The following is a 22,707-nucleotide window of genomic DNA, read 5'->3' as shown; positions in this document are numbered from 1 at the left end:
TCTGAAAAAAAAACCTCCACGGATATGCACTCAGAGATCAAGATCTCAATTACCCAGACCACCCCATCCTCTCTGGTTGTTTGTTTTTTTCTACAGATGTAATTTTCCTGGCCCCCCAAGAAGGAAAAAGCAGCACCCTTGTGCCGAGCAAGACGCCCTGGGTGAGCTCCGAGCCGGGACCACCAGGACCAGGCCACGCAGCAGCCTCTGAGGTCAAGGAGCAGCGGGCTTATGGCCGGTGAGCCTTGGAGGGAATCAGGCTCGAGGCTGAGGTACTTTAAATAGGAAACTCACTTCTGAAGCGAGCAGAAAAACCGCAGATAGGGACAGCGCAAAGATGTGGCTAAACTGCTGAGGAATTCCCCCGACAGAGTGCGGCACGGCAGCGGCCCCAGAGCGCCCCAGCTGCTGCCTCCCCGGCCCCACGCCGCCACCACCACGGAGCTGCCGAGGCCCTGGGGGATTTCTGCCAGGGCCGGAGCAACGTGCAGGGACACCGGACCTCCCACAGCACGCGGCGCCGCGGCTCCCAGCGCTCTGCACAGGGACGGTGCTGGCCCAGTAAGCCGAGTGTGACTGGGAGGGGATGCTGGCCCCGCACGCAGTATCACACGGGGCTGGGTGGAGATGGATGGGATGGAGCAGCGGGATCCTGATGGCTGCTTCCCAACGGTCACGCCAAGGCTGTGCTTCGCGGCCTTTCCCCAACAGCTGTGAAGCTGTCGGGAGCCTTGCTGCGTGCTGCTCCTTTCCTCTGGGTTTGCTCTGCTCGGGCTGTGCTCGCCACGGCTTCCTGGGGCTTGGCAGCAATGCCCAGGGTGCTGTGCTGCCCTTTTTGGGGTCAATGCAGTGGCAAAGCACTGACCAGCCGGCAGCAGGGATGGGCAAGGGCAGCGCTGGTCACTCTGGAGGGACGGGCTGAGCCCCAGCTTGCAGCTTTGCAGCAAAAGCCAGCTTTTGGAAACCCACCTCTGTGCCCTGCCCTCCCCCCAGCTCCATATATGCCCCCCCAGAGGCATTTAGCCAGTCCCCCTGCTGCCCCGACCCTTCCCAACCACACGCTGACGCTGAATCTCTCCAGGCTTTATTTAGTTGAGCAGGGGAAGAACATGCACCTGCCCCAGCACAGCACGTCGTTACCCTGCCCTGAGGGAGCACATGTGCCCAGACATGCCTCAGACATGCCTCCAGTGCTCTGAAGGAAATCCCTGGTGCTGCTCGCCTTCCCCAGGATCAGCTTTAAAAGCAGCCACAGCTCCTCTTGCCTCTGACACGGGCAGGGACGATGGGCTTGTGGTGCCCTCAGCACCCAGCCACGGGGTGAGCATGGCCCCGGCATCAGCCCCGCAGAGAGGGGAGCGTGAGGCTGGGACCCCCTTTCCAGAGGGTCTGGATAATTTGTTGAAAGAAAGGCAGGAAGGAAGGATCCATGACTAAAAATCTGGCTGCAGGAACTGGTAGGCCCACACTTTATTTATTTATTTATTAATACTCATTTTAGTAGTAACAAAAGCAAGACCCATTTAGTTTCCGAGCCTGAGAGGGGCAGAAGTGTTGGGCTACCAGGAGCTCACCCTCGCTGCAGTGCCCTCAAAGGCACCCATGGGAGCCGTGCTCCTTGCCCGTGCCCCCCAGCACAGCATGCCTGGGCGCAGGCACTGCCCCAGCCGTGGCTCAGGACCATCGAGGCCACGTGTGCAGTGCTGGGTGATCCAAAAACAGGCAGACACGGCGGTGGCACGGGGAGAGCTCACGGCCCCACAGAGCAAAGCCATGGCCGAGCCTGAATCCAGCCCCGCAGGGCGCCGCGGGAGACACCACGGGCGCCTCCGGGCTCATGCGAGGAGCTTCAGAAAGGGGAAACGTCAGATTATTCCCACAGCACATGCAGAAGCACGGCTGTGGTTAAGCACCAGCTCTGAGGTATTGCTCATTTGCATCGTGCGCTACCTCAGGCGCTTTGATGTCACACGTGAGGTTATGGTGCCCGGGGTGCCTGGGGCTCCCCTTCGCCCCAGCAGGCCGGCTGTGCTTGCTCTTCTCGCCGCTGGACGTGGCTGTGGCCATCCAGGCAGTCCGGGGGGGCTGCGGGCTCAGCCCCACTCCCTCCCCATCCACACCACGGCCGGCTGAGCCAGCAGCAGCGTGGCACCCAAGGGACACAGCCCTGCGCACCCATCGCCCCCTTGCCAGGAGATAGTGAGGGCTTTGGGGCCAGGAGGCCAACTGTGCCTCTTGGGGCACTGGGGAGGATGCTCGGCTTAAGCCTTTGGGGTATTGCTGTGGGATGGGGCACAACCCTTTGTGCTGTGTGCTCCGTGCCATCCTACAGCCCCTGTATTGCCAAAAAAAGGCCACCTTCTGCAGGACCTGGTGGCAGACAGGGTGACAAAACAGCCAAGGGGCTCCTCGGCTGTGGGAACGCAGCACATGAGGGTCAGGGAAGGCTCAGGGACAGTGCCAGGGATGTCATTAAGCCTCTTGGAGTGAGAAAGACAGAGCTGACCCTGCTGGGCCCCCAGAGTGTGTGTGTGTGGGAACTCGTCCCTTGGGGGTCCCTAAATTGCCATTAGGCACAAGCTGGCCCCACAGGCTGTTTACTGGTGTTGGGGGGTGTGAGCTCCAGCCTCCAGCTGGATGTTGCTGCTCTGTGTTAATCACCCTCAGCTTTGTTTGTTTAATTTATTTAGGTTTTTGCTGCTGAGGCAAGCAGATTTTCAGGGACCAGCTCATCCCTGGAGCACCACGGCGGAGCGGATCTGGGACACGGACATCTTGGCCTCTTCAATCCCAAAGCTTCAAACGCTTCCACCACGTGCACACCAAGCCCTCGGGAGCTCGGGACACCAGACTGGGTGAGCCCTGACACCAACCCCACTGTAGGGCAACCCCAGGTGAGCAACAGCCTGCGAAATGCAGCGCCTTCAGCGCGGCAGCACCCGGAGTGAGCGCTCGGCGTCGCCAGCCGGTGAGTGGCAGCGGCTGGAAGGGGGAGCAGGGCTGTGTGTACACGCAGGCCTGCGTGCACACGGGTGTTTGTCTTTGCCTCCTTTGTTTTTTCCACCCGTGGGCGTCCCAAAGACTCAAATAATGCAAATCGCACCCATCACCAGCCAAGTGGGGCGAGGGGAGCCGGAGCCCATGAAACCACAGGGAACATGCGAGGCCAAAGGGTGCAGCTGGGCCCGGGGTGCACGGGCACGTCCTCCGTGTGCCATGGGGTGTGCAGCAACTTCCACCACACTGCCTCGTCCCACCCAGCGCCTGCCACGCTGTGATTTAGGTTTTAGCCCAAAAGCTCAGCTGGCAAAACATAAACCAAGCCCCGCACGCTGTGTTTTCGTGGGCAGCTCCAGGAAAAGGCATGAGTGCTGTACCAGGGGTTGAAGCCTTCCCAGCCATCCCCCTCCTGCTGGCACGGGGTCAGGAAACCGCAGGAGCTGCAGCACAGCCACACGCTGCTCCCTGCACACAGCTGCACTGCGGGGCGATGCCAACAGTGCCCCAAATCATCTTGGGTCTGTGGGAGCACATTCCACCATTCCTCCCTATTTCCCAGACTGACGCTTTTGCAGTACTTTTTTAAAAAAAGGAAAGGATGTGCTCACTTCCTTTCTGCTCTGCTTCTCAAGCACACCACCATTTTTCTTCGGGAAGATGGATGCTGAAGACAGCAGGGCTGCACCAGCTGTTTTGGAAACAGGATGCCTCCACCCGGGTACAGCACAAGCTCTATTTGAATGCGTCAGCGGCGCTGGCTTTCGCAGCAGGCGGGAGTGAAACTGAGAAAGCTGAAGTGGAGGGATAACACAGCCAGTGCATGAACAGCCCCGGGACACACGGCTCAGCCGGGTGTGGGGGTGTGGGGACGAGCAGCGAGCGGCACCTCCTCACCCTGTACACGTAGGGCAGGGAAGGGAGCAGTACCGGGACAGTGCTGGCAGGATGAGGGCTGCCAGGCTTTGTGGTGTCTGCTGCCTACAGTGGCCACACAAGGCAGCCACCCTCCCTGGGTGCTCACAAGCCCCATGGAAAGCCAAAGAGTCCAGCTTAGGCTGGAGGGAGTCACACAGAGCCACCTCCATCACAGGATAGCCCACTAAAGCCAAAACCCTAACCCCTCGTGTTACGACTGGATGAGGATGGAGGTGAGCGTTACTCAGCTTAATTTCCTACAGAGCTTTAAGAGAACAGCCAATAAAAACAATAAAACCAATAAAAACACAAAACCAAACTTGGAGCAGTCTTCTGGTGAGTATTTTGGAGAAGGTGAGAGCTGAGGTAAAAACAAAGCAGGCTGATCTGCCTTGTGATTTCTTTCTGATGGGAAAATAGCATTTTAGTGAGAAATGAAAGTTTCAGTGGAAAATGTCTGAAATTTTGCTTTTCCCTAGAGCAACGCAGGAGTATCCGCTATCATCAGCATTTCATATCGTTTAATAACAAAATAAAAATATCTGAGAAGCAGGTCTGTAGTTCACAGCAGGGCTTGGGGCCAAACTCTTACAGAACAACACCCAGGGATGGCTCTGCCAAGCCCAGGCTGGAGCTCCTGAGCTATAAATCAATTTGTCTGGGAGACTGCTCCCCAAATCGTACTGCTGCAGTCCAGCAGGCAAACAGGAAGCCCTAAACCAGGCTTTTCTACCATCACCTATAGCAGGATGACAGTTCTGAGATGTGCTGGGGAAGATTGCTCAGCCAGGCTCAAGGCAGCAAGGGCTGGAGGAATTTGGAAGGATGAGGGAAGGGGCCACAGCCCCAGGACTTGCACAAGGCTGCTGCGTGCCAGAATGAGGGCTAAAGACTGCCAGAGGGCTGAAGGAGGCTACAGGCTGCTCTGTGGCAAGGCCAGCAGCCCTTCCTGCGAGATGAAAGCAGCCCCAGCTCCTTCTCTTTCTTCTTATCAAAGTGGAGTTTCAGAAGTGGCGTGTCATTGCACAGAAACAGCTATCTGATTCCGGGCGCATTTAAATTGAACGAAGACATAGCAAAACCCACCAACGGGAAACTGGTTTCAGAAATTCAAATGGAAACAATACTTTTTTTTTCTTTTTAATGATAACCAGCCTTTACAACCCATACCATCAAGGCGGTTATTAAACTGATACTTGCCACCTTCAGTGATGATTTTGGCTGGCGCCAAGCGGCACCGCAGCGAGGGAGCGGCGCGAGCCACCGAGCATCCTCCCAGCCAGCTCTCAGCCCTCCTCCAGCCCCAGCAGCAAGGGCGAGGGCTGGGCACAGGGCAGACACCGCAGCGATGGTTTCCATTTCCTGCTGCATGCTGTACCCCCCCTGCTATTGCAAGAAGGTCAGTGCTCCAACGAGACCCAGGAGCAGCTCGTACCGCTCAAACACACGGCCCTTTTACTGAAACTGCCCCCAGGCAGAACAAATCCAAGCCTCCAAGGCTTCACATGAGCATCCTCAGGCTGAGGATAACCTGTGAGCATGAAAACCCCAGCAGCCAGATGCTATCTAGAGACAAAAACTCATTTCCTGGCAAGAAATGAATCTAAAGTTCTGTAAAAAGAGAACTTCACTTGGATGAGGTATTTCTCAGTGAAAAAAATATTCTTATAAGTGGATGGGAAATACGTGTAACTCAATGCTGCCTCAGCCTTTCATGAGTATATAAAAAAGGGAGGGGGAACTCAGCCATCTGATTGGGACCTCTGACCATAACCAAACAATTTGACTGACCACTATCAAAGGTTGAACTTTAACCTGGAGAAAAGAAGGCTCCAGGGAGAGCTTACAGCAGCCATTCAGCACCTGAAGGTGGGCCTGCAGGGAAGCTGGGGGAGCTCTTTGTCAGGGCATGTAGCAAATACAAGGAATAATGGTTCTAGATTAAAAACCGACAGATTTAGATTAGTAAAGAACTTCTTCCTTATATCCGTGAGGGTGGTGAGGCCCTGGCACAGGCTGCCCAGGGAAGCTGTGGTTGCCCCATCCCTGGAGGTGTTCAAGACCAGGCTGGATGGGGCTTTGGGCAACCTGGGCTGGTGGGAGGTGTCCCTGCCCACAGCAGGGGGTTGGAACTGAATGGTCTTTAAGGTCCCTTCCAACCCAAACTACTCCATGTTTCTATATCGTATTTAATGTGTCTTTCTACCTGTGTACCTCCAACACCAGGGGAAGAAGGACAGAACACGTTTTTAGGCTACAGCCACAGCTACACCTGAAGGTTTTTGCTGCAGCAACTGAGGCAGGCTGGTGAACTCTCCTCCTGCCAACCACACCACACCAGCAACCACACCAATGAAGAAAGACAACGCCACAACAAACCCTTTGGCTCTCAGAAGTGATTTCCCTTCAGGAACCAGTTGAAATCATGCTGCTGAAGGTGCTGAAGGCATCTTCTAGCAGCAGGCACCATGCCTCCTGCTGGGAAGAGAGCTTTGTCATCCTTCTGCTACTGCACTACCTGCAAATCCTTCTGCACATCATTTTAAGACACACCCGTCACCGCTCCCAAATCCCTGCCAGGGTGGCACCACCACCCCTCTCCAGTTCTGAGAAAGCAGCTGCAGAAAGACAGCCCCTCCTTTGCGGAGGCTTTCTTTGAAGACGTCCATCTGCAGCAGTCGGTCACACACTTCCTTCCACACCCAGAGCATAAAACGAGGTTTCCCTTCGTTACTGGGTTGGCTGGACAGCAGAGCATTTCTGCAACCCTATTTTGGGGCTCTGGGCATTCACAGCACACAGTTTCTTAGAAATGCCAGCAGTCTCATTTCCTCCTTTTTCCCTTTGCCAGATGTCTCCCAAGCATGCCCAAGCACAAGGAAGGTGGTAGGAAGCCATTAAAGTTTTCTCTACTGAGAAACCAGGATCTGCATTTTTAGGCACTGCTGCCAGCGTTTCTGTCCCTCAGAGGAGTTCCTCTTTGCATCAGGCCCAAGCCCAGCTTTGCATAGCCAGGGGATTCTCTCAAAGCTTGGGCAACAACTCAGAGCCCTCAGCTGTATGAGAAGAGGGGAAGGGCTGTGCTGTGAGAGGCTAAGGGAAAGGCAATGTGGTGTGTGTTTGATAGCAAGTGTCATGCTTCATGTTTCTGCTCTGAACCAACAACAAGCATCTTCCCTGGTTGCACATCTCATGAGCAACACTGTTTAACTATTTAGGGTGTTGCAGAGGGACACGTTCACGGTTCTAGGTTCCTCCTCAGCACCAAGCTGACCCAAGGTCAGGCTTCAGGCAGGTCTGGCAGCCTGAACTGTCTGGAAAAGAAAGATTTCCTTTCTGCATTGTTCTCCCAGGGGCATGGGCCACATCCTGAGATCAGACGGCCATCCTTACCCAAAGCTCGTAACATGAATGGAACCAGGTGAACCTCTCAAGCTCCACCAGCCCCGGCTCCTTCCCTTCTTCATGTGGCATCTGAGAGCTTTCTACTGCAAATCTGAAAATCCGTCAGCAGTTCTTGAGTGGCAACTTCCAGTACATTGCACTCTTCCTACTGGATTATAAAAATGCAGGCTGTAATTTTCCAATATTAGAGCACGTTCAGTGGAGGCTATCAAGATGGTCTGGGCTAGAGCACACAGCTTAGGAGAAGCTGAGAGCAAGAGGTTTGTTCAGCCTGGAGAGAAGGCAGAAGGGAGATTGCACTGCCACCTGCAATGCTCTGACGGGGAGCTACAAGGAGAGCACAGGAAGAGCTGGAAGGCAGCAGGCACAGGAACAACGTGATGTTCTGGTGAGATGCAATGAAAACCTTCACTGTGAGCACAGCCACTGCGTGTTCCAACACCATGGGACAGAAGTACCACGCTTTTGTGAACATCTGGAGACAGGAGCTCTAATTTTGAGGTTAGCCCTTTATTTCAGCAGCAGGTGAACAAAAACAACCCCCAGGTGTCCCTTCCACCTGTATTGCCCCAGAAGCCTATGAAGCACCGCTTCTCACAGAGCCTCACATTTTATGGGAAAGTGCATTGAGAACACGAGCCTCTCAGCCTTCCCACCTGAAATGGGGCTGACAGGATTTCCTTATTCAAGCCTCTGCTGTGCAGTAGGTGTCCTGGTTAACCCACTTTCTTCAGTGTGGAATTGATGGCTCAGCTCTTCAGAACGAGAGGCTCCGTCTGCGGAGCTTTCCTCCTAGCACACAGAAACAGAAGAGCGGCACTGCTTGTGCCATACCCAGTGTTGTGTTTCAGAACTCACTTGTGATACTGTCAGAGGCTGCGTGCTTCCTTCACATCTGAAATCCTCAGAGCTGCCCCAAAGTTTCTAGCAAACAAACTGAACGCTTTCATTTTACACCAGAAACATAACAATTATCTGGGAAATCCCCCTCCCACACCTCGGAGTCCATACTTTGGGTGACTTGCTGATCTCGCCATATACAGTTATTTAGGTTCAATGTTGCTTTCAAGAACTGTCATGTAAAAGCCACTGGGGTCAACTTTTAAGATGAGCATATATAGCAATTCAGATTGAGCCCTTAAATAAAAAATAGCAGTTGGGAGCAGGGGGGCAGAAGAAGCCTTCATTCTCCACCCTCCCGTTACCCTCTTGCTTAACTCCACACAGCCATAACTCAAGAAAAGTGACCTGAGTATACAGCTGCTCTCATCCTGCCAGGCCCTGCTGTGGTTCTTTGCTGCTGCCTTTCCCAGCTTCCATAGTCCTCAAGTGGTCTCACGACAGGAGCCACTGATATCTGTGTAGGCAGAGCAAAAGGCTGTGCCGAGCTCCACAGCAAATCCCTCGAAACAACGCAGCAACAGCTGCACAGCTCCTGGCAACCCTGGCCCAACAAAAAGTCACATGGGTCATGAAAAAATTATAAAAGGATAACTGAGAAGAAACGTCAGGGGCAGGCACGCTCCTCAGTTCTCAGGGTTGCAGTAAAGAAAAACTGCATAGGAAAAGGGAAAGATTACAGCTCTCCCATCCAAATACTTCCCAGGGGAAAATAAGAAGGGAGTGGAGGCAATCACAAGCTTCCTTTCATAATCTTCCAGAGGAAGCAGTATCAGTTCCACTGTCTGAATGGCACAACAGGGACAAAGAACCAAGTCATCCAAGGTACCCGTATAGCTGTGGTTAAGACAGGGAACAAATTAATTTGTAATGTGAAAATGCTTAACATGTCTTAAGAAGCCTGTTCCCTTCAGCATCTGAGGAGCACCCAGCTGACTCAGGAAGATGGTGATGCACCTGAAACACCACAGGTGAATTTCCTCTTCTACATGCTGATCTGACCTGCTCCCCAGCAAAATTAAGAGTGAAATTGCTGTCCCACCTCAGGATGATCACCCCTTGCTGGGGTGGCTAAATCATCAGCTGTCCTGACAGACAGGGAACACCTCTTGTCACAGGTCCAGAGAACTCTTAAAACATTTGAACACCACTACTCCAGGACAGGGACGGGACAAGGACTAGACTGACAGGAGAAGCATTACTCACAACCTTGGTTTTACTGCATATTTGATAACTGGTGAGATCCCCAAAACAGCCAGCGTGCACCTTTCATGTTTTGTGATGCAGAACAGTTCTACGAGACAGACCAGAGAAGACTTTCCCTTTTCACCCTGTTTATGTGGAGTTTCTAATCAGAAGTCCCCCGGTATAAGAGAGCTAATGTCACCTTACACTATTCCCACCTTCGGTTCCCAACAGCCCGCCCTGTTCCTACTTGAATGGCACAGATCCCACCAGCTGCAACAGAAGTCAGACTGGGCTCCTGGAGACAGAGCTCAGAAGGGAAGGTGAGGAGACAGGTACGTCATGCTCCCAAAGAACACACACACACCTCCTTTAACACCAACTCTTTTCACCCTCATGTTTATTTTTCTTTATATAAAAAAAAAAAAGTCTTTGCAAACAAGTCTCTTGTTCCTCCTTTCCAATTCAGTGGGATTGCTGCAAGCACTCCATGGCACACGACTCTTGGGAAGCAGAGAAAGTGCACCACAACTCCGTAATATTTCCATAGGAAAAGCTGACTCATAACTTACATCTTCCTCGAAATGCCGACACAGGTTTGTCAGAAGCAGCCCAGTGTCAATCCAAGGAGCAGCACTGGAGCCACCTGAGCTTGGCTCCGTGGCTCTAGCAGAGCAGGAGGCCCTCCTTCGCTGCCAGGCGCTGGCGATGGATTTTATCCTGCTGCAGCTCCTCGTGGTTTGGATGCCAGAGTTTCATGACAATTCTCTCAATGTTTAGGGCGTAGACAGTGTGTGCTGGAATAACTTCTTTGTGTACCTAGAGGTGAGGTCAAAAACACGTTTCATGCTCGTTTCCCCATGGAGAACCTGTGTCTGACAGGATGAGCAGAGCCAGCCCTGAAGGGCAGGAGCACAAGGAGAGCTCCAAGTTGTCAGCACTGGCACACCAGCCAGCACAGAACTGCTGCCTGTTACACCACTTTCTAAGGAAGTCATTATTTTGATCCAAAACCATAAAAAAAACATTTTGTCTGACCAAACACAGCACAAACGCTTGACTACAGCACGTATTATGAACACTCTGCCTCCACAGCCTTGAGATAAAAATCTCCAGGCCTTTTCACAACAGCAGAGATCAAGGAGGGACAGAGGGGGTGGAATTTCTCAGAGCTAGCTTTAGACATTCTAATTAGCCTGAATGCAAAAGAGAGGGGCCCACAGCCAGGCGTCTCCAGGGGAAGATGCATCCAGCCCACCTCAGACACCTCCACAGCGTCGGGGTGGTCACCGCAGCAGCCTGCATGCCAGGACCCCAGTATTCCTCTAAGCACCCAGGCAGAAGATGAAGAGGAAAAAGGGACGTGCCAGACAAGTCATTCAGGGCACTCCTATCAAAACCTCAGTCTAACTCAGTTCTGATACGATCGCTGCAGTCTTGCTGCAGAGGAAGAGTTCTTATGTAGAGACAGGGATTTCCTCACCAGCCCTCTCTGATCTAGGGGGGCAGAACAGGCCTGAGACCATGAGTTGACTGTCAGCTGCTCCCTACTAGCAGGAGCAAGACAAAGCCAAATAATTGTAAATTTGAAAGGGAAAGACTGAAACAAACAGGAGGAGGATGAAATCAAATCCCTCTCCATGCATGTAAACTAAATTTGAGTGGTAGGTGGTACACAGGACAGCGTAGGTTGAAGAGCTTACCTGTAATGCCTCAAAAAGGTCATACATGTTCACGGGAGGGAGGGATGCTGGCAAGGTGTCTCCAGAGCATGCCAGGAGTAGCGCTGCCTGCTGCTCAGCATCATCAGGTGGGGGCTGTGGAGCTAGACTCTGACCAGCAGAAGGTGTCACAGAGGTTGGAGGGCTGTACAGAGAGCAGGCAGGAAAGCCTTTCAGTCAAGGGAACAGCACTAGCTTGGGAAGAAACCCAGCAGGAGCTTGACCCAGCGTTTGTTTTTCTGTACTTGCTGATTTAGCCCTTGTGTATATGAAATTCTATTATCTGTAATTAAAACCTGTGAAATTCCAGTTTAATAAAAAACAATGGAAACTGATCCTCAGCATGCTTCAGACCTGCTTTATAACTAATTGCCATTTGGTAGCTTTTGTTATTCATAACCAAGAGTTTCCACCCAGTCTAAGACTTGATGGCACTCAAAACATTAAACTGAAAGAGCATAGCTGGAAGGCAGAGTTGTTTGGACTAGACTGCATTCATAGTGCTATAACCAAATTTTAAAACACCCACGACCTCCTGTCAACTGCTAGAAGCTTTGCCATAGACAAACACAACTTCGTGTACACACACACACTGCCAGACACAGCACGAGCTGTTCAACACTTTGGAAACCAAGATGACTCCGGAGCTCTAGTGACCAGAAAGCCCTGCAAAGGAATCGTTAATACATTTATACATTTGGACACAGGTCCTCATCTACATCTCATGGCACAATGGTGGTGTCCCAACAAAGGCTGGGCTCTTCTGCCCACGGGCAGTTGTCCTGAGAACTCGCTTCTGTACCGCTCACTACAAGCAATAATTAATAAGAATACTCAGAAGGCAAAGGGTCGCCTTGACAAGCCAGTAAGATGGGCACAGACAAGGAGGAGAGACCTACCACTGCCCTCAACTTTGCTGCTGAAAAATCCCCACATCCTTCCTCCCTGTTCAGCAGCACAGCCCTGCTACTTTCATTGTGCGTGAAAGCTGAACACCATTATTAACAGATTCCATTAAGTAAGAGAAACCAAACAGAGTAACTTCAGCAAACTACATTTGAGATTAACCACGTGCTGAGAACTCCTTACCTTTCAATTAAGTTGTTATAAGCAACAACACTGTTCTTCAGATATGGCTGAGGGTTAACATTGCTCCCAAAGGCGTATTTGAAGTGGCCATCTCTCAGGCGGTAGGCTTTCCGCCGGGATATTACAGAGGTCAGGATATCCTTAAGATGGTTCTGCAATGAAAAACCATTGTGGTATTATGGTCACACGTGCTGGGTTGTTCATCCGAGCAAGTTATGGCTATAAGAAGCACAACACCAACAGACAAGACAGCAGCAGCGCTGCTGTGACCACAGGGATGTAAAGACACGAGGGAAACAAGATCTGGAACTCGGACAGGCCGCAGCATTTCTCTCTCAACCACCTGACAGAGCTGGACACAGAGAACATGGCATTGCATGCGAGTACTGTATGAAAGTACAGCTCACAGACTAATGTGATGCGCAGCTTCAAATGTCACAAGGAGGTTTCTTAAATGCTAGGGAATTCCCAGCCCCGATCCCTTTCACAAGTTAAGAGGTCTTATAATTCACATTAAACAATTACTTGTACTGAAATACCAGCTCTAAAACTAGAGCGAACGGTCAGTCACTTCACAAATTTGGCCTCACTCCCACATGGGGAACTCAGGGTGACCTCTGGATCATGACTTGGAGAGACCATCCATACAGAGCTCCGAGTAACAGCTCCAAGTAACGCTTGGATCTGACCAGATGTTGGGTAATGCGCCACCGAGGCCAAGAACTTCATCTGCAGCTACTATCTGGTCTGCTGCTTCCACGCCAGTTACATGCATCTGTAGCTTTATCCAGCTCTTTAAAATGGTGCCACTCCATCACTGTTTGTGTGTGACAGGAGCAGCACTTACCCAACCAGCTACTTGAGCATACTCGAGTTCTTCATACACAAGTACTTTGTAATTAATGCCTGCAGGCACAAACCCAAGGCTTCACATCTCAGATGCACAAACCCAGAAGCCCTTTGCTTCTGATTTGACTCCTCCCAAGGCAACGGGGCAGTTGGAGAAGTAGGTTTCCTCCCTCCAGTGAGGGAGGCCACCCCGTACTGCGCACAGAGCCTTTTGCTGCTGGCAGAAGGGAAACACCACTGCTGGCCGGCCCCGTCTCACCTCCACAGCATAAACGACTGCTGTCACTGCCTCCTCCGTGACATTGTCTAGCCCGTGCTCGTAAGCAGTTACGATCATCCTTCCTTCCAGCTGGCCACGTGTAGGAAGCATCATGGTATGGGAACACAGCTTCAGGTCGTCATCCTCCTGAGGATCTTTTGCCACAAACTGCTGGGCTCCAGACAGCGGGTTCTGAGGCTGGAACCGGTGCTGGGATGAACACAAAATTAGAGCGTAAGAACATACAGCCTTGGTCAGAGCCTTTGGCTCATCTAGCCAAACATTACTTCTCCAACTGGAGAGCCAACACCTATAGAACATATCACAGGAAAAGTGATATCCCTGCTTCCACCCCCAGGATAGTCTTCCAACTCTCAATGATTTGGGAGTGAAGAAATTTAAGCTGGTGTTGATATCCTTTTATTTAACAGCCCATGAGCTTGTTTCGCAGCGCCCTGAACCTCCTATACTTCAGGTATCCACATCCTGCAGCAAGAAATTCTACAGCCTAAGAAGCTGTGCCACGAGTCGCCTACTCTGGTTTGCTCTGTACTTCCCACCTGCTACATTCATTTAGTTTTCCTGCAGTTCTCAAATGCGGTCACTGTCCCTTTTATCTCTTCACACTGCTCAGGCCAGTGATGATGTTAGTGGACTTTCACATCTTTCAGTCACTTCCTTCTATGCCGAGGAGTTCTCAGCTACTTAGTCATTTCTTGTGCAGAAGCCTTCTGCTAGTAGCTAAAAATACACCCGTATCGTTTAGCAACTGTAGTTTCCTACCAAGACAAAAGACGGTTATCCTGAGCTTGGGTGATTCTTACATTTCAATCGAGAATAAGGATTTAAGTGCAACAGCTCAGCCAAATTTCAGGTCTGGATTTTGTACGCTGGTCCCCGCGTGCGCTTTCAGTACCCTAAGCAGAGCTGTGCTGCTGAGCAGCCGCTGTTTGCGTGGATTACGGCTACTTTTGAGAACTGAGTCAGTTATTTAGGGACAAAAACATCACAGAACTTGAATCCATACCCAAAAGTAGCACATTTCCCAGCCTTTACGCATTCCAGCACAATTCCCTCACTGTGCTTGTGCCTCTGAGTACTCGTGGTGGTGCCTGTGAAGTCTCAGTCCCCAGGCAGACAGGGAGGCAGCGGACAGAAGCCACTGATCTTTGGACCCAGACATATGCTTGGCCCAGCCCTAAAAATGCAAGGGAACTACACGACCCTGACTCATCCACCATGTGCTCCCAGAACTCCTGCCTTCCCGCTCTCTGCAACAGATCGGGTGGCTCGGGAATAAACACTGCCATGAGGCATCATGACAAACGCATGCTTGACATATAAACAATGAACATACAGCGAAGTGGAGTTTTCACATCTTGGTTTCAGGCGAGGAAAGGGGGCCTGCTTTATTCAAAGGACAGTGTGGCATTTAACTCAAAGTGAAAAACCAATCCACCCACCAGTGATGCGAAAGCAGGTTTCCCTCACAGTAATTTGGAAGACTTAAGCTTTCATTACAGGAAAGCTGCGTGCCTGGAAAAAAAAGCCTTCCAAGTGTAAGCAACTCTAAGAGGAATGCGGTTTGGGAAACCAGAAGCCAATTGGGACAAACTTGTGGCCATTCCCATAGCTGTTGTTCTGCCCAGCAAGGTCATGACAGTAAATATCGAGGCACTTCTGTGTTCACACAACTCAGGCACTCCACTAGCAAGACACAGCCTTGTTAACCTGCACTTTTATTGACTATTTACTATCAAACACTCCAGGAACACTTGTATAAACACGTGGCAGAAACACGGGGTGTTCAAGCAAACCAAACTGCGAGACTTTCACTGTACCACAACTCGCTTATCAAACTCTCCTCTGCTTGCTACTGAAAAGCTTCGATGAAGTTTTAAAACAAGGAGGTAACACGAGCCGCCATCACGATTCAGGTCATTCCTGTGAGAAATGCAAACTATTTTAGCAGCATCTAAATATAACGAGCCTTCAGCTGGACTCACAGCCCTCTGAGGTCCCCATCTCTAAAGCACACTGTCTAGCAGCCTGCTGTGCACTTTCCCTCAGCCAAGCAAGCGTCTCACACTTGTTAGAGGTTTTGTGTGCCCACCTTTCTCCCCTACCCCCACCTACGCAGCTTTGTCTTCTGCACCAGCTCTGGCATTCATCTAACCACAAGGAACGCCGGTCCAGCTGAGTAAGTCAGCAAGAAAAACCTGGGATTTTTTTTCGGTTGATTTGGGGTTTTTTGCTTGGTTAATTTTCTGCCTCGTCAGAGAACTGACCTGGATCAATATGTGGTCAGACACTTGACTAAGCTGGCTCGGAGGCAGACGCTCTACCTTTAAATAACACATGAATGCCATTTCAACTTCCCGACCAAACCCACCCACGAGAGCAAGCGCCCCATCCTGACCCTCCTTCACACTGAGCTGGCAGCGCGGAACAGGCACGTGAGGGCACCACGTGCACAGAGCCTCTGCTGCAAAACAAACTGGATCTCGTGCGTTCGTCTGTCACCCACCAGAACGCGGCACCTGGCTTAGAACTGAAAACTCCTCGTGATTACACAAAGCATTCCGCCAAAAGCACATTGCCTAACCACTCAGGCCACAAAGAGCCCTGGGGAGGGGGCTCAGACCACCAGGGAAGCCTGCCCGAGAATAAATACGAAGTCAGGTTTGCTTCTGTTTAGCAGATGCGTGAAGTGAAGGCGATATTACAGAGAAGGGGAAAGATGAATGCATGAAAGACACGGCCGAGTGCTAGTGCAGTGACCACAGAGCTAGTCGCTCTGCTGGTTTCTGGAATACAACAAGCTCGTGCAGCTTTGACATTTAGGGGCTCTCCAAGGTCTAACAAAGTCAGCCACACTGTACCCTTTCTCCCAAGAGGCTCCCACAGGAGAGGCAGCAGCCACTACCTGCCAGCTCCTGCAGCACAGACCACGTGTGATGTGCTCCCATCATCCTGGGGCGGAACAAAACCTACACGCTGCGCAGAGCAGCTCACCTGACAGCACTTCAGGCAGCCGAGGCCATCTGAGCACTGACACTTACATCAAACTTCTGTCGAACTGAAGAAATCTTCTTCTTTCCTTTGGGCTTTCCAGGTTTAGTTGCAGAGCCACCTGGCCACGGCAGAGATCCAGCACCTTCTACAAAATGAGAAGAAAAAAAATCTTGACAGGCATCACTGCTTTAGAGCCAGAGTAATGCTGCCCGTGCAGAAAAGCCTTAACATTTGGCCCCCAGCTAAGCCTCAACCCAAGTCCAACAGCCACAAGCCAGAAGAAGTAATTCTTGTGAGAGTTTTCTTTTGGCAAGCGCCCCCTCCCTTTGGCAGCCCCTTTTCAGCCCCACTCGCTGCAGCTGTGGGCTGTATCCCTCACATCCTCACCGCTGGCTGCACCATAACACAGAACCCACAGCCACAACCCAAAGTCAGGAGTGTGTTGGGAAGCACACTCGTGGCAGCCTTTCCTTCATCAGCCCCTTGCCAGCCCGACTTGCTCACCACCTGTTACTTAAAGCAGAAATTTCTGGCCACGCACCACAGAAACCAACGGTGGAAGGAGAGATGAGCACAGGCTCCGAGAAAAGCCACACTGCAGGACCGAGCCGTGAGCTCCAGCAGGAAGGTTGCACGGGGCTGCCCAGAGCTCCACCACCAGCTCTGGCTGCAAGCTGGATGCTTCTGGTCAGCACCTGACCCCCTGCGCCTGCCTTTACAGTTTTTTCTCAACTTTAGCAAGCTTTGCCTCAGGCACTAGTTAGGTGTTGAGGTCGGTTGTTCACCTTACACTGAAGGGGAAAGGAGAGGGGGAAAGAACTGCAAAGGCTGCTGAGGCCAGGAACCAGCGACACCTGTGTGAACAGTGCAAGCAGCTGTGGACAGGACAGAGCGAGCAGCACCCCAGCTAATTAAGCCTAACAGAAGGGCTCTGTGTGCTGTTGGGCAGCTAAAACGCCTCCCGAAAGGCCAGCCCGGCTGCTTCCCTACATCCAGGCTCACAGCACCCATGCACAGCTCCTCAGCACAGTGCCGGGCCGGGTTCGCTCGCTGAGAGCCACCAAGGAGCGCTCCCTGCAGCCTCGGGTCTGGACAGCCCCCTGGTGGCTACAGAGGCAGCCTCTGCTTCACGGCTCTGGGTTCAGCACAGAGAACAGCACCGGTTTTATTTGCTGTTATCAGGGATTTGTCAATATAATTACACCACAGTTTATGGGGAACGAGGCTACTGGAAGCCCTCGGTCACGCGTCGCTTCACGTGCATCACGGCAGCAGTTCCTGACAAAGGGCTTTAAGGATCAGGCTAAAGCAGAGGAATCAGATGAAGTTTATGAAGTTTTAACTGTTAAAAAGAGGTTAGAAGCAACCCATGCATAGGGATAGCATCTTCTACTAAAAAAGGTTACTACAAAGTTTCCCCCACAGCCTATCAGGGAGCTGAAAACCAGCAGCCAGTTACAGGGCAGGGCAATACGTAGGCACTCTCCAGAAATCAAAGCTTGTGTCGCTGTTCATCGCTGCAACACTGCACCAGAGACCCTAACGAGGGGATGTGAGAAAACGCCACGGACAAGCACATCAAGGATCTCTCCCGCCCTTCACAGAAGTCTCAGAACTTACGTTGTAGGATCTACCAAAGATATCGCTTCTGCTCTCATGAGATGTTCTGCCCTTTAGAGACAAGTCGTTTTTTCCCCTCCTCCTCTCGTCCACAAGCAGAGCAGACCCCTTGGGCAGGGAGGGAGGGCTGGGTGCGTCCAGGACAGACATTTTAAAGCTTCCAACAAAAAACAAATCTCTACTTTGTGAGCTTACCCCACTTCACAGCCCCTCCTCCTTGCCAGGAGCCTCGTGCAGCCCTTTTGCAGCCTCCCATACCAAAGTATCCTCAGCTAACTGTGCCACTGGAGGGCAGAGGGAAAGAGAGACCAAAGTAGCAAATAACCTTCTGTCTGACAACATACTACAGGCTAATAGGTTACAGCAGAGGCCAAACTTTAAAAATGCCGTTTTAAAAAAAAAAGAAACGAGTAAGTTTTAAACTAAACAGCTACTGAATTCAGTCCCTGGCAGTAAGCCTGGAAGATGCATCTTAGTGGACTCGCAGCCTGTAACAGAAGCTTGGCCAGACTCAGAACAAACAGGTGACGTACCGTTACCTATCCCCCCGTTATAAAGAGCCTACGACAAAAATCTTTTTTTTTTGTCTCCTTTGCTAGCTTTTCATATCAACAAGCCTAACTAGCACTAAATGAAGACAGCAAAAATTCCCTCCAGTGTTCTAAGAAACCCGGTATATGCTTTCCTGGCCACAAATGACAAGGCTGGGTTGGCTCAGGCATGAAATTTCAGAGGTGTTAGCAATTTTTTTTTTTTTTATTTATTTAATCTCGATAGCAGGAAAATTAATGTTAGCAAGCCATGCCAACAACTGCTGATAAGCCTTCAAAGATAAGGAACAGATAAGAATGTTTTTCTCCGATTTGCCTCGTCTCTCTTCTCGGCACCCAGAGCACCAGACAGTGGAGGCAGCTTACGTCAGGTTTTCCTGACGTGCTGCACCAGGACAGGAAGAAAGGACCAAGACAAAGCCACGAGAGAGAAGAGCAGGCAGAAAATGTGTTCCCCGTTTCACAGCCCCCATTCATTTGATTTTCTTTTTTTTTTTTTTTTTTTTTTTAAATGTGTGTTTGTTTTTTTTTTTAATTTTTAATCTTCTTGCAAGATCAGGGGCTGGGCCAAGCGCCAAGCACGTCCCTGTGGTTACAGCTCACGCTCCCGTTTTCTTCCTTCTCCTCCCTTTTCAGCTCTCTGGACCATGAGGAAGCCGAAGCTATCCCTCAGGAGTGGCAGCCCTTCCAGCAAAGCCCGGGGCAACTCTGGGGTAATGACAGGCTGCTGCTACCCTGGCAAGAGGCCTAGTTCTCTAACCCATCTCTTTGTCAGCTCAGTACTGCTATGAATTAAATTACATCCTTACATCATTAACTCGAGTGCTTGCAACTGTCTGTGCCTTACTCTGTTAACGTTTAGCTAAGAAATGAGGTAACAGTTCGAGTGAGATTAACTCCAGGGCCCTGCTTGTGTTCACCCAGCCAACAAGGCGGGCTTAGCGAGCAAGTCCACGTGAGGTTAGGAAAGGCTTTGGACTGGGTTTCCTCGACAGAATTTCTTTGGGGAAGACAGACAAGCAGAAAAGCCCTTCTGAACAGAAAACGGAGGCAAAGCAGTCTCCCACACCGCTCAGGTTGGCACTGCCAACCTCAAACCAACCTAAAGGTGCTTTCTGGTGGTTTAGAGAGCGTGTTTTGGGCCGTTCCTCTCCCTCTCCAGGTACATTCCCGGCCCTGTTACAGCTGGGTGCCACTCAGGTATTTAAGGGAACCTTCCCAAAGGGTGCTGCTGGATGAAGCATCACCACCTGCTTTTAAGGCCAACAAGTCAGACTTAGGATCCCGCTGCATCCTCAGGGGGAGCTGAGCAGGAATGACAGAAACGGGTCATGCTTCACATCCAAACAGCCACAAACCTTCCTCCCACTCCACCAAGTCCCAGACATCCACAGGGTGCTGAAGTGGGACTTGGAGGTCGCACAACCAGGAGCCTAGCCAGGTGGAAGGGGAAAGTGTTCCCACAAAGGGCTACGGTCACCCAGTGCTCACCAAGCCCAGGTGGAAACAATAATAAGGCAAAATTTGGATCAGGTGTGCTTGTTTGCATGGCTCAACTCGTTTCTCTCCTTCAGAACAGCTCCTGCAAGGTTTCCCGTTCCAAATGGGAGTCACACAAACCTGAAACGCGAGCCACATGACTTATATTTTTAAACACGAGGTAGTATTTTAAAGATGTTTATCCCCCCCTCGTCCCTCCCACATGAAGGTGGAAAGTACACTTGCTTGTACTTGTCTCCATAAATCATAAACACCTTGTACCAAGAGGCAGGGTACAGATAAGAGCCCGTTACCTCTCCATTCTTGCACAGAAAAAAAGTAAGTGTCAGACTGGCAGCTAGGGGGAGAGCAGTAAATCCAGGTGCAACATCTCTCGTTCTGTTTGTGCTGCGCCTCCCTGGGTTTGCAGGTACAGCAGCACGCAGCAGGCTGGCCCACGAAACACCCGTGGGACATCTGCCGGTGGCCCAGGCTGAGACGTCTCAGCACCGGGCAGCCCCAAAGTTCCTGGAAGAATTTGCATTGCCCTGAGCTGAGCAACACAAACCCTACAAGGGACACAGCGTTACCTGCAGGGTGCTGAGGCAAGCTTTTAAGAGCACACACGATCAGTTTTTCAAGTTGACCTACGCAGATCTGTGCAGTCCAGGGACAAGAGGAAAAGTCCCTGCAGGGCCTTGAAATTAAAAGGTATTAAGGTAGGAAGCAATAATGAGCATAAGGAAGGTGCCTGTGGAGGACGAGCCCCAGCACAAAGCAGCAAGACACTTGTAACCTGTTCCTGAGCAGCCTGGAGAAGGCAGGTAACAAGTCTGAGCTCTTCAAGTCTATAAAGACCGGCTGCAAAAGGGCTGCATGGGACTACGTGACTGGATAAAGCAATGGAGGTCAGTTAGCCACAGAGGTGCACGAAGGAACAAACATCAGCCCAGCACACATAAAAACAACCGAACACCAGCCAGAAGCAGCACTGCTCCACCCTCACACCGAGCTGAAGTGTTCCCAACCCATAAATAGGGTCAGCAGTTCTCCCTGCCCCGTCCCCACCTAGTTTAGACTCTGTACTTCAGGTGGTGTGCACAGGGGAAGCATGCTCTCATCCTGTATTTTATAACCCCACTGCAAGCAGTGAGGCCAAAGCAAGGAGCAGCACGACTCAGCCTCGTGGTATTTTCATCTCACGAATTCCACAAGTGCAGGCAGCCAGAAGGGATGGGCCTGGGCCTCAGGAAAAGGTGCTGAGAACTTGTGAGGAAACAAAGCAAGGCTTGTTTCTTTCCATTGGGGGTGGTGGGAGGGCAGTGGCGTTTTATTAGCCCAGCTGGTGTAGCTGAGGACCAGCTGTGTCAAAAAGCTGTCACTTTTACATTATTTTTTCTTCCTCCAGCTGCCTCAGGTACTCTACCAACAGGTATTCGCTCACTTCAAGAAGCTGCTCTCAGATCTTAGCTCACCCACAGCTGCTACGAGCTCCCTCCCTTACCACACGGCAGTTTCACATCTTAAATTGCAGCTCAATTGTCCTTCCCATCAGATCTCTAGACTGGGAGCCCTTTTGAAGGCCACAAAAATTAGCTTATTGCTCTGACAACAGCCACTCCAAGTGCTTACAGAGCTAAAAAAGTTACACAGCACAGCTGCAGAGGTTGCGTTAATTGACCACAGCTCAATTAAGACTGGGGTAAGCATTCATAGTAAGCATTTTTCTATCAGATCTATCCTTGATTTCAGGACCAGTCAGGAAAATCCAGCTCCCTCGGATGCTGACCCCGAGAGGGAGGGGAACAGACAGGCAGCAGGGAGCTCAGAGGAGGCAGGAAGCCAGGCAGAGCACTGACAGCGCAGCGCCTCCCCTCAGCACACAGCCTGACAGACAGACAGCCGAGAAACCAAACCACCTGACCACAGACAGCAGGCCAGGCCGCCAGCCAGCACGTTAGGGTTGTTTTGTTTTTTAATAAAAGTGTCTCTGCTGAAACCTGGATCGCTACCTGGCTGCCTTTGTAGATCTGTGGCAAAAAAAACACGAACATTAAGGCTGAGAAAAGCAGAGCACACCCAGGTGCTAACACCCTGCAGCCCGGTTACCTCTGGAGGAGCTCTGTGGGACTCACCTGGCGCGGACACCAAGATCTGGCAGCGGGTGAGGATGGCCAGGAGGAAATCGTTGTGGGAGTGCACTGCGTGGGGACAGACACAGCCCGTCAGTAACACACCCGTGTGTGAGGCACCCACCTGAGGCAGATTTGGGGCTGTTCTGCCTTATTCCCTTTAGGGGCTCAGCCACCAGGCCCCAAACTCCAGGCACAAACACCTCAGGGCTCTCGCTTTCCCCTCAGAGGTGAGGGATGAGGGGGGTGGGGGGGTGCCAGCCCCTGCCCTCACCGTTGTCCTGCGTGAGCAGCCGGCGGGCCTCCAGGTCGAACTCCTCCTTGCTGATCTTCTGCTTGAACCACAGCTTCAGGTTGGCCCAGTACCTGCGGGCACAGCAAGGCGGGTGTTAAAGGGGTTAAATGGGGAGGGTTTTGGGGGTCCTGGGCCGCACTCACTGCTTCACGTTCTCGCCCAGCGCCTCGCTCAGGCTCTTCTTGGCCGCCTCCAGCTCGCTGACGATGGCCGCCATGGCGCTGCCTCAGCGCCCGCCCGCCCGCCCGCCTCAGGGGGAGGGGGCGTGGCCTCGCAAGCCACGCCCCCCGCT

The 22,707-nt window shown here is 51.7% G+C and overlaps 1 protein-coding gene across 1 annotated transcript; it reads right to left on the bottom strand.

Annotated features, from left to right (window-relative positions):
* Nucleotides 1-9,795: 9,795 nt before the first annotated feature.
* TADA1 (transcriptional adaptor 1) lies at nucleotides 9,796-22,650 on the bottom strand. Its single transcript, XM_082766605.1, has 8 exons — nucleotides 22,559-22,650; nucleotides 22,395-22,486; nucleotides 22,124-22,189; nucleotides 16,386-16,483; nucleotides 13,324-13,533; nucleotides 12,216-12,367; nucleotides 11,109-11,271; nucleotides 9,796-10,224 (listed from the first exon to the last, which is right to left on the bottom strand). The coding sequence occupies exons 1-8, from the start codon at nucleotides 22,630-22,632 to the stop codon at nucleotides 10,072-10,074; spliced, it is 1,008 nt and encodes a 335-aa protein (XP_082622731.1). The 5' UTR covers nucleotides 22,633-22,650; the 3' UTR covers nucleotides 9,796-10,071.
* Nucleotides 22,651-22,707: the final 57 nt, after the last annotated feature.

This window comes from Aythya marila (assembly GCF_965140915.1).
Source record: "Aythya marila genome assembly, chromosome: 8".
Classification (NCBI taxonomy): Eukaryota; Metazoa; Chordata; class Aves; order Anseriformes; family Anatidae; genus Aythya; species Aythya marila.
Note: the sequence above shows the minus strand (reverse complement) of the source record. Positions and strands in the feature narration are given on the sequence as shown.

Bases quoted from the DNA above. Each gene is read 5' to 3' on its own strand.
- TADA1 (XM_082766605.1), bottom strand. From the start codon at position 22,632: ATGGCGGCCATCGTCAGCGAGCTGGAGGCGGCCAAGAAGAGCCTGAGC. The intron at 22,487-22,558 runs GTGAGTGCGGCC...CTGTGCCCGCAG, and splicing joins CTGGGCGAGAACGTGAAGCA to GTACTGGGCCAACCTGAAGC. The intron at 22,190-22,394 runs GTGAGGGCAGGG...GTCCCCACGCAG, and splicing joins GCTGCTCACGCAGGACAACG to TGCACTCCCACAACGATTTC.